Source organism: Myotis nattereri (genome assembly GCF_964212035.1).
Source record: "Myotis nattereri genome assembly, chromosome: 1".
Classification (NCBI taxonomy): domain Eukaryota; kingdom Metazoa; phylum Chordata; class Mammalia; order Chiroptera; family Vespertilionidae; genus Myotis; species Myotis nattereri.
In genome coordinates, this window is record NC_138075.1 from 188,401,457 (window position 1) to 188,413,885 (window position 12,429).

The window sequence follows — 12,429 nt, forward strand, 5'->3', positions numbered from 1 at the left end:
TGAACATATAAGAAACTGTCATCTCCTCAAAGATCCACCACTGCTGCTGTGTCTCTGATGACCTCCTTGTTCACCTTTCTATCCCTACTATACGCTTCTCAGTTTAGCATAATCCAGCAGTTTAAGTAGGTAAGTAGCAGTTGGCTAAGCATTCTCTATTTTTTTCCGCTGACAGATCACACTGTCCTTCCCCTGACTCCACAGTTTTTAACCTTCCTCATCAAATAGTTCTCATTAGGAATCTGTATGTCCATGTACTAGGCAAATCAAGGTAAGTAGTTTTTTGGCCAATGCTAACACAAATGATGGAGGGGCATTAGACATGAAGCCAGGACTTAAGAGATGGCACTACTGTGAGTTCTTTCCCCTTTGCCCTCATATGCACGTTTTACCTCTCTTTGAAATTTGAAGAAAAACTGTCATTTACATTTACACCCAGATTTTAATTTCTTTAAACAACTACACTAATCTTTACTTTTGAACAATAACAAAATATTTGAATCAGACAGCAAGAGAACTGAAAATATTGCCTAGCATTGGATTTTGTTTTAAACTATGTAAAAATGCCTTTTGATATTCAGAAAAGAAAAGTTTCTTGGCCTTTTCACTGAGAAGAGGAGGCAAGGACTGAGTAAGAATGAGCTTCCTCCCTCTCTAACAATGGGAGAAGTTCCGATCTTAGTGTAAATTTACTTTTCAGTTATGTTTAATAATTTCTTAATACAGTTTATTTTCTAAAAACAGTTATTTTCAATCAATTTCAGAACAATTAAGGAACCCACAGAATAAGTCAATGTAAATTAGATATTCATAAATAATTTAAACAAGAAGCCAGTATAAAATTAGACATTCATGGATACTTTGATGCAAGATTTTGGGAAATACCTTACTATACAATATTTCAATTTTATGTTTAAAAGTTAGGCATTATTTGCAAAATAGTATTTATAGAAAAACTTAACAATCAAGAAAGCATCTTTGAAATGGTTTAATTCTTTACCTAGGTCATTTTCATATATATTTAAATGCATTTTTGTGGCACTGTACATGGCAACATGACATGAGTAATATTCAACAAAAGTTTTTCTGTGCACCTAAACTTTTATTTGTTTACCCATTCTTTTTATAATTAATTAATTTAGTTAATGAAATAACTGCCAAAGCTAAGAATTTTTGTGTTCTTTTCTTTGTTTTATATCAAGGGAGAGTCTCTCTTGCACTGCATGATATTATGTTATATACATTAAAATATATTTATAATAATAAAGTCAAACTCATTCTTTTTGGTCATCACCATACTGGAGGGTTTCTCGTTCTTGGTACCATAGACATTCTGTCAGAAATAAATCTTCGGGAGATGTGTTACATGGAGGGCTGGCAGCTATCCTCTATTTTTTAGAAGGTTTAGTAGCATTCCTTCTTTCTATACACTGGATACTAGCAGTAACCCTACCAAGTTGCAGCAAACAAAAATGAATCCAGACATTGAAAAATGTCCCTTGAGTGGCAAAATCATCCTCAGTTGAGAACCATAGTCATGGGATCAATAGCTAAAAGAAAAATTTCACTGTTAAAAATCTTGCACCATAATTTTCTTACATGAATTTGGGAATATCTTTCTCCTCCTCATTTTTTTAAATTGATTTTTTAGAGAGAGAGAGAAAAAAAAACACATCCATCAGATTGAGGGATAGAACATGCAACCTGGATATATGCCCTGACCAGGAATTGAAGCCATCACCTTTTGGTGTACAAGATGATGCTCCAACCAACTGAGTCACACCAGCCAGGGCTCTTCTCCCTCTTTTTATAATGCTGATGCATTGAGGATGCTGAGAGACCATCATGATCTCACCCATATCTAAACAATTCTAGATAAATTAAGATCATTTGGAAACTGGACCTGGCTGGAGGAAGGAGGCTGTTTGAAGTCTGAACTGCTATGGGAAAATAATTCATCTGTCTATCTGTCTATACAACCACCTATGGAGAGACTTATATAGAGAGAAATCTATATCTTATATAATAAAAGGCTAATATGCAAATTGACCTTAATGGCGGAATGACCAGTTGCTATGATGCACACTGACCACCAGGGGGAAGACACTCAATGCAGGATCTGCCCCCTGGTGGTTAGTGTGCTCCCATAGGGGGATCTCACTCAGCCACAAGCTGGGCTGACAGCTGCGAGTGCAGTGGTGGTGGTGGGAGCCTCTCGCACCTCCTCGGCAGCTCTAAGGATGTTTGACTGTGGCTCCCCAAGGGGGAGCGGGCCTAAGCCATCAGTCAGACATCCCTCGAGGGCTCTCAGGCTGTCAGAGGGATGTCTGACTTCCAGCTTAGTCCTGATCCCCAGGGAGTGGGCTTAAGCTGGTGGGTGGATATCCCCTGAGGTCTCCTGGGCTGCCAGAGGGATGTCTGACTGTCAGCTTAGGCCTGATCCCCCAAGGAGTGGGCCTAAGCTGGCAGGTGGATATCCCCCAAGGGGTCCAGAACTGTGAGAGGATGCAGGCCGAGCTGAGTGACCCACCAAGTGCACAAATTTTTGTGCACTAGGCCTCTAGTAGATATATACCTACAAATAGAGATATTTCTCAAATACCTTAATTATGCAAAATTGCACCATAAATACCCTATTTAGTAGCTTCAAAATGCATAAAGAGATACTACTTGAAAGAGCATTATGTATTTGGCTGAGGCAGAATGGTCCACTCCATCATTCACTAACAGTGTAGAGTGGAGAATAGAAAATTGCAAAGCAACACTAGGCATTAAAAGCTGCACTGTCCAATATGGTAGGCACTAACCAGATGGGGCCATTTAGATTTAAATTAGTTTAAATTAAATACAATTAAAATCTCACTTCTTCAGTCATACTAATCACATTTTAAACACAAAATAGCTACCTATGGCATATTGGGCAATATGGATATACATCATTTCCATCATTGCAGAAAATTTTATTGGACACTACTAACCTAGAACATTCTATGCAACTACTTACATCAGCAACTTTCAATCTTTTTCATCTCATGGCACACATAAACTAATTACTAAATTTCTGCAGCAAACCAAAACGTGCACTATATATCTTGCCAATCTGACAGAAAAATTGGTATAAGTTTGATTCATTCACACCAGACGGCAATTGTTGTGTTGACCAGTATCATATTTTTATATGACACTAAGGGAAAAGAGGTCAGTGCCCTGACTAAATGGGTATTCCTTGTTTTAAAAATTCTTGCAGCACACGGGTTGAAAATCGTTGACTTACATAATCACTTATTCATCGAACAATTATTTGAGGCTCTATGTGTCAGACATTGAGTACTCTAGACACTGGGTATACAATTGTCTATAAAGCTAAGTCCTGTTTTCAAGATCACATACAAAGGTAAAAGTTTGTTTGATAACTGCTGGTGAAAGCAGGAAACCCTGGTGGGCGGGGGGGGGGGGGGGGGAGGGGTCTCTCCTTTCAGACTCTCCTTCCTCTAGGGGCACTGGTCCAGGAGTGGAGAGGTGAATCTCTGTATGAGCAGGCCCACCAGACACCCACAGGTAGATGGAAGTGGTCAGAAATCACTTTTCAAACTTCCAAAGATCCCAGAACTTCCCCAATTAAATGTATATTAAAGAATAAAAAAAATTCCTTGTTGCTTTTAAAATAAATAGGGAATTTCTTATAACTCAACGAGATATATAATGAAAACCAAAGAAAAGAATATCAAGTAATGGAGAAGTATCAGAGTCACAAAGTTGAAAATATTAAATGATGTTTTAAGCAAGAAGCAAACCCAAATAAAAAAAGGTTTGGCATGTGCAATATGCTAATGTCATTTTGGTTGCCAGAGAGGAGGGAAGGGAGTTGATGAGCAAGAAGGGTGAAGGGGAATAAGAGGAACAACTTCCAGTTATAAAATAAAATAAGTCACAGTGATGTAATGTACAGCACAGGGAATACAGTCAATAATGTCATAAAAATTGTGTACAGTGACAGATGTTACTAGACTTATTGTGCAGATCACTTCATAATTCATAAATATATAACTGTTGAATAAATAGGTTGTACACCTGAAATTAATATAATATTTTATGCCAACTATACTTGAATTAAAAAAGAAAAAAAAAACAACGCTGCAAGGTACTAAGAAATTTAGACCAAATGTGTTACTATGCTGCCATCTCCTGGTCAATGTTATTTTTAATATATATTTTATTGTCATCTCATTTCAAACTATAATTTATACAATCTGTGTTCCAACATAGAGTAATACAAAGAAAAAATCTGGCAATCTCTCCCAAATTTTCTCCTAAGTTAATCAAAGTTCAAGTTTTGTATATCCTTGCATGGTTTTCTTTGTTTATCTAAACATAATCTATTCAGTTATAAAGGATTTACTCACAAAAAAATTGTATCATTTTATCTGCCCCTCTCTCTCTAACTTCTGCCAAAATGGTGAACTAGCATGGCATACTTACTTCCTCCAAATCAATCCAATCAGATAAACTATAGAAGAAAGGAGTAAACATGAATTCCAGGCCAGGAAATTACAATAAAAGTGAGAGACAGGGAGACTGCGGCTACCCTGAACTGGAGTATGTGAGGAGGGGGGTGGCAGACGCCGAGAGTGGAATAAGAGAGTACTTAACGAAACCCTGTCTAAGCTTTACTCTTTCATCCCTCACCCCCACCCCAACACCCTTCCTTTCCCAATGTTGCCTTGAGACAATGTTCTCCTGCTTTTCATACCAGAAAATAGTCACAGCAATCCAGACTGCCAATTTTGGAAAGTATCAAGGCAAATGTCTACTAAGGAGAGGAGTTTCTACAAAAGGTGATAACGAAGCAGCTACTTTCAGATATTCTCTTCCTCACCCACACTCCTCCAGACCTCCAGGGCTGGTATCGTTTCCTCCTAGTGCTGCTTAGCTACTCCTCCTATGGCCAGCCTTCACCCGCAGAGAAGAGCCAGTGTTGAACTTCTCAGTTATGCTCTAGCCCCAATCACCAGCTCATCTGGTGGCTTTGGTAAGTAGAGTGTCCTCTGGGCCACCCCATAGAACATATCTCCTGACGGGTCTTCCAGCTTTACACAACATAGCCAGCAGTTTATTTCTTTCTCCACTCTCTACCAGAACACATAGGGCTTTTATTTTTTTTTATTTTTCATTTTCTTTTTTTTTAATCCTCACTTAAGGATATGTTTTTATTGGTTTGAAAGAGAGAGGTAAGGGGATAGAGAGATAAACATTGTTGTGAGAAAGAAACATCCATCGGCGGCCTCTGATACACACTCCAACTGGGGATTGAACCTACAACCTGGGTATGTGCCCTGACCAGGAGCTAAATTCACCACCTTTTGGTGTAAGGGACGACCAACTGAGTCACACTGGCCAGGGTCATAGGGCATTCCTGCTTCACTCAGCCTTGACTATTGCTTTCTTCAGGCTAAGAGCCACCCTAGCAGCAAATCTGCCCAATCTCCTTGGGTCCTTGCCAGCATGTTAAATACTATATCTCGAGAAAGTCAATAAATTCTTATTTATTTGTCTTTCATTCAACACTGCTTCATCAACCACCCTCAAAATCCAATGCCATAAACAGGAGTGCTCCTCTGTCAGCACATACTTATTCTTATAACATTTTCAGTGCACAGTCGTCTTCTTCCCTTATCAGACCCTGCACATTCCTAGCTGTTGTTATTGACCTAGTTGTCAATCAAGGAGGTGGGAATATCTCTCAAGGAGGCAGCTGTGTCTTGTAGGGGAAAGGGCTCTGTAGCATCTTTCAGCAAGGGAGCAGGGACTGGCTCTAACTAAAGAGTAAGGGACTACTTCTGCAAAGTCTGAGGGTTCAGGGGATCTGCAGAACCAATATCATCATGACATCCATCTGCTTGTCTCCATCTTACATCTCAAGGTCCTAGGTTTTCCCAACTAGGGCCCTGACCTAAGTGTCTCTGATCAGCTTTGACTAAGTTTTCAAATAAACTCTGGCATTCTAACTATTAGAACTTCAGCCTGCTGCTTAGCTGTGTCTGCTCTTTCTCTGCAGGAGATCCGGGTCTCTTTTTAACCTTTAACTAATTGTAAATAACCCTCACTTTCTCCTTATCCCTATGCAGGGCAACAGTGAAAATCAGCAGTTGGCAATAACCAGCCAACTCCATTATTTCCTGTAGGTACTTTTTCAATTCATTTTTCAATCGCTTGGACTATCGTACCTGGAGTCCCTTCTACCAGGAAGGTTTTCCAGGTCACTGCTGGTGAAATCTTTAGTAATTCAGCTACCCAGTTAAGACAAGGATTATCTGTGCCTCCCATGCCTCTCAAGATGGTACCCTCTTTACCCAATGAACAGTGAAGTGAGTTAGTCGGTCCTATGTTTTCTCAGACCATTCAATCAGACACAGGTGGAATCAGAGGTGAAAAAAATTTATTGGAAGAAATTTCTGTGAAGAAAGTGGAATACGTGCCAGAAGAGTCAAAGACCCTTCAGAATGCAGTTCAGGTCTGACCCTGAAGTAAGGAGGGAAGGAAGAAGAGTCAGATGGGAAGAGTCCCACATGGCAATGCAATTCCCAGAAAATTTGATCAGCCTAGTGGGAGCCTTCAAGTCAAAGTTGCCCAGCAGAAGAGTCCCACATCTCCCAGGAAAGGGACAGCCTAAACAGCCCTGCTCTGCTTGACCATAGGCTGGGAGAAGCCAGCAAGAAGCATGGCCACTGGGTGAATGCCGTGGTGGGCTGAGAGCACAGTGGCTGGGCCATTTGTCAATTAATTACCTTCTCTAAAGCTGGAGGTCTGAGAGGCTCATTTCCATCATCATCACAACAATGGATCCTTGCTTAAAACTATGCATAAAGGTAGACTCCAGAAATAAATTAGAGACACATTGAGAAGAAAAAAAAGAATAAAATTTATAGATTAAATAAATCATATATACCTATGATTGACTTTGCGACTCAGAATAAGGAACAGATTGTTAAAGCCAAGCATAGAACATATCAATTGTAAGGCCAAAAAAATAAAACATACTTCTGACTATTCACTGCTTCTACAAGGCAAATAATGTCCATAGAATGCAAAAGGTATTTAAAATGTCTAAAACTGAAAAGGTAGTGATATTAGAATATATAAAATATCCCTGCAAATAAATAAGGAAAATGATACTTTCCTTCAATAGAAATATGGGAAAATATTATGAAAAAGCAGTTTATCCTATATAATAAAAGGGTAATATGCAAATTGACCGAATGGCAGAACTACCAGAACACCTGCAGCCCCTTGCCCTGCTCTGTCCGGCCCACGGCCCCTTGCCCCAGCCAGCCCGTCCCCATTGGCCCCCATTGGGGTGGGCTGACTGGACCCCACCAGTGCACAAGTTCGTGCACTGGGCCTCTAGTAGAAAATGAAAACCCCAAAGCCAGCAAGCATATAAAACAAAAGCTCAAATAACTCTCATTGAGAGAAATAAAATTAAAATAAACATCATCACTTTACACCAAATAGAGAAGTGGAAGAATGGCAAGTGTAGGCAGGTATGTAGACTTGGATTGTTGGTGTTAGCTGACAATTTTAGTTAAATTACTCAGAATAAAAAATAAATTGTTAAAGCAAAGCACAGAGAGTATCAACTATAAAGCAAAAGATAAAATAAAAAATATATATTTAACTATTCACTGGTTCTGTTAGGTAAATAAAATCCATAGAATAGGAAAGGATATAGAATGTCTGAAGACCTCCAAATTTTATAATTTTCTATATCATGCACAATTCACTTTCAAATTGTATCCCAGTGCATTTTCTTCAGATTAGATTATCTGGAAAAATTTTAATTTTCCCATAAAATTTCAAGTGCAAACCAAAAATCAAGAACACAGGAATTTTTCATTTGACAAGAGTTTAGTTCTGAGAATAGAATATTTATAGCAGAAGGAAAAACATACATTCTTAAGTAATGCTGCCAGTCTTTATAGTTTTCAAAATCAACAACCCATCTCTATCTAATTGTTAAAGGAGGGAAACAGTTTTTCACAGTTTGAATAAACCTCAAGGTTGTCAGAGTAAGCAGTAAAGGATTGATCTCACATTCTATGCAAAACAACCAACATAGATTTCATTGCTCAGAGATGCATGCAGTAAAAAGAAAGATTTTATACCTTAATCTTTTAATTTAAATAGATCCTTATATGCATAACTTATACTTGTAACTAACTGCACTAACTGGCAACTTTGATTAAAATAAGTACATGAACACATTCCCTTATTTTTTTTTCTATTTATTTAGAAGTGTGGACAGTATGATAGCTATGCCTATGATATTCCTAGATCAGTATCCAAGCCATGACCTTTCTTTGGCTTGAAACAGAATAAAAAAATCTCCTCCTGAAACCTCTAGGACAATAGCTTTCACAAAGAACATTTCTAGTAAGTTGGATTCTGGGTATGCTCTGCTCACTTCAACCAGATCTACTTCAATGTAATTTCTTCCATGTATTTAGCTTCAGCATAAAATTCAGTTAGAATGAATGGTTCCACTGCTTCACCCACCTCCACCCCAAATAACTGCTCTAATGCATTGTTTTAGGTTGACATTTGTTATATTTTGTGACCCAGTTCAACGGAAAAAGGAAGAGAGATGGGGCATAGATTCTTGTGCGAATGAGAGGGAGACTAAAAAATCAGTGCAGGTCATAATAATTCAATGGATATGGGAGACCCTGGAATGGATGGAAGGGAATTATAGATCCGTATTTTGTTTGAGTACATTGAATTTGAGGTATCAGAAATAGCACGTAGACTTCTTTAAGAGCCAGACCTTTAATGCACTATCAACAGAGTGAAAAGGCAAGCCATGGAATAGAAAAAAGCTTTTTCAAATCATATATCTGATAAGGAATAGCCATATATCTAAAGAACTTCTACAATTCAAAAACTAAAAAACAAGCACCCAAATTTAAAAATGGGTAAAGTATTGGAACAGATATTTCTCCAAAGAATATATACATATGGCAATAAGCACAATATGATGCTCAACATCATTAATCATTAGAGAAATGCACATCAAAATCACAATGAGACACCACTTCACACCCATTAGTATAAGGAAAAAAGGGAAATAAGTATTGACAGAGATGTGGAGACAGTGGAACCCTTGTGCATTCATTCCTGGTGAAGTGTAAAATGGTATAACTGCTATAGAAAATGTTATGGAAGTGCCTTAACCCATTTTGGCTAATATAACAAAAATACCATGGACTGGGTGATTAAACACAAATAATTTATTACTCACAGTTATGTAGTCTGGAAGGTCAAGACCAGGCACCAGCAGACCTGGTATCTCGTGAGAGTGTGCTTCTTGGTTCATAGATGGCCATCTTCTTGTGATCTCACCTGGAAGAAGAGACAAGAGCTCTCTGGGGTCTCTTCTAATAGGGCATTAATCCCATTCATGAGGCCTCCACTCTCATGACCTAATCACTTCCAGTGGCCCCACCTACTCGTACTATCACATCGAGGGCTAGGGTTTCAACATACAGATTTTGAGGAGACACATTCAGTCTACTACATACAGCTCCTCAAAACATTACGCATAAAATTGAAACATATGAAACAACAATTCCACTTCTGGGTATCTATCCAAAAGAATTAAAAGCAGGGACAAATAGATACTTATTTGTACACCCATATTCACAGCAGCATTATTCTCAATAGCCAGAAGGTAAAAGCAACTGAAGAAGCCATTGACAGATCAATGGAGAAACAAAATGTGGTGTAGATTCATGTAATGGAATATTATCCTACCTTAAGAAATAAGAAAATTCTGGCACCTTCTGGATGAACCTTGAGGACATTATGCTAAGTGAAATAAGGACATGCTGTGTGAGGTATCTAGAGTAGTCAAATTAATAGAGACGGATAGTAGAATGGTGGTTTCCAGGGCCTGGGGGAAATGGAAAATTGGGAATTAATGTGTGATGAGTACAGAATTCCAGTTTTGGAAGATGAAGTTCTGGAGACGGATGATGGTGATGATTGCAGAACAATGTGAATATACTTAATGCCAAAGAACAATATATACCTAAAAATGGTTAAAATGGTAAATTTTGTGATGTGTATATTTTATCACAATAAGACAAGAGAGGGCCTGCCTGGTATGGCTCAATAGTTGAGCATTGATCTATGAACCAGGAGGTCATAGTTTGATTCTAGGTCAGGGCACATGCCCAGGTTGCTGGCCTGATCCCCAGTAGGGGGCATGCAGGAGACAGCCAATCAATGATTCTCTCTCATCACTGATGTTTCTATCTCTCTCACCCTCTCTCTTCCTCTCTGAAATCAATTTTTAAAAATTCTTTTAAAAAAGTTAAAAAAAAGAGAAGGACAGAAAATGAGAGAACACAGAAAGAACAGAAAAGACAGCCAGGTTGAGACTGAGGCAGAGACTTGAGTTTTCAGATATGAGCAAAGGAATTCATGGGGCCACCAGAACATGAAGAGGCAAGGAAGCCTTTGGAAGGAGTATAATACTGCTGACACCTTAATTCCAGACATGTGGTCTCCTGAACTGTGAAAGAATAAATTGATGTCTTTTAAGCCACTAGGTTTGTAGAAATTTATTACAACAGACTCAGGAACCTAATACAGAATGTATGAAGAAGGTCATCAGCTAAGAGTGAGAGTGGGAGAGAAGCTGAAGGGGCTTGAGGAAAGAAGATGGGTGAGAAATTGCCCTGGATTATGGGAAAGTCAATAGCCTGGAAACATAAAATGACTGCCTGCAGCATTAGGAGCTACTTTAGGGTCATAAACAGGAATTTAAAATGCGATAAATCAGTTTGTGTGGTTTTTCTACAGATCTGTTTATCTGTACAAGGGTACAGGTGAAGAATCATAGAAACTTGGATTTATCCAGGGTTATCTTTTCATCAAGAGAGTACAAAGTAAAAGACAAGTAAAACAGTTGATGATATATGTAAAGAACTGATTTTAATGACTGTCTTTTTTTGTAACTGCTCTCATCTCCAGGTACCTACAACATACCCTGACAAATCATAGAAATAGAGCAAATATCTGTTTAAACAATTACTAAATGGCTTGATATTTACCATAGTAGGCTTCTCTGAAATCAACATAACACAATTGAGTCTAAGCTACATCACAGATAAACCTTGCCACACTACAATCTACTGTGTGTGGGTCCATGAAATTATTTCTCATGATCCTGTGGAAGAGCCTAATTTCCACCAACACCATGAGTCCTAAGCTATGTGATTCTTTCCACCTATTCCTTTCTTACATGACAACACTTGTTTGTCACCTGGTATCAGTTTCATAATTTCCCCTTGGGAGAGAGAGAACAAAAATATCAGTTGAAGAGAAATATTCATAGAAATATCTCACATCCCCAAGAAAAGTATATCGCCATTGTTTGATGATATAATCCTTATGCTGTATGTATTTGTCAAAACTCAGCATTTTTAGTGAATAGTTCTGTGAATTTTGTCAAACACATACAGCCTATAACCACCACCACAAAAAATAGAAAACATTTTCATCATCTCTGGTAGTGAATGCTTCCCTGCCACCATTGGACTCTGGAAATTCGAATCTGTTTTGTCCTTATAAGGTTTTCTAGAATGTCATATTAATGAAATCATGCCTTTTGAGTTTAGATTCTTTTACTCAGCATAACTCTTTTGAGGTAATCTCATTTTATTTTCACATGCATTACTATTCTCAGAGAAGGAAAATTATATTTAGAAAGCTAATAAACCTACTCAAAGTTGTAGGTATTGAGTCAAAAATTTGATTCCAGTTGCTTCAAAGTTGTGTTTCTTGTTCACTATGCCATATTGCTTTCTGTTAGCTGATGACTTATACAACTCTCACTACCAATTCTTGAATTTAACCATTTAGTCCTCTACCTTCCTGCAAACAAAGACCAGAAAGCTAAGAAGAGAGACATCAGGGCCAATAGAGGCGGTCTAAGCAAACCTTCTGCCATGTTCGCCATGCTGACATTTGTGCAGTCACCATGTTATCTTAATATCATTAACGGTTCAGTTCTTACATGTGCCACTAGTGTGGGGAGCATTTTACATGCATTCTTTCACTTAATTTTTACAACAGAATGGAAAACTAGTATGAATTCCATGCATAGAGGAGGAAGCTTAGGTGCAGGAAGGGCCCAGCAGCAGTGGTGTCAGGGAGCCAGGATTTACAGACAAGGGTATTTGCTTTTTTAAAACATACATTTACTTCACTCTCAAATTCACATGGAAATTCACCAATAGAGCCATAAAATATTAACAAATTTTAACATAGACATTATACAAATTATGTTCTAAAAAAAATGGAATTAAACTAGAGCTCAAAAACAGAAATATAACTGAAAAATCTCCAAAGAATTGGGAATTAACCAGC

General features: G+C 38.1%; 1 protein-coding gene across 1 annotated transcript in view; it reads left to right on the forward strand.

Annotated features, from left to right (window-relative positions):
* Positions 1–9,955: 9,955 nt before the first annotated feature.
* Positions 9,956–12,429, forward strand: part of LOC308535480 (transmembrane protease serine 11A-like) — a gene marked incomplete at both ends in the record, with an annotated part of 54,892 nt that continues 52,418 nt past the window's right edge. Inside the window, one exon of the mRNA XM_081114393.1 lies at positions 9,956–10,050. Within this exon, the coding sequence (XP_080970519.1) occupies positions 9,956–10,050 (95 nt within the window). The remainder of the gene's footprint in view (positions 10,051–12,429) is intronic.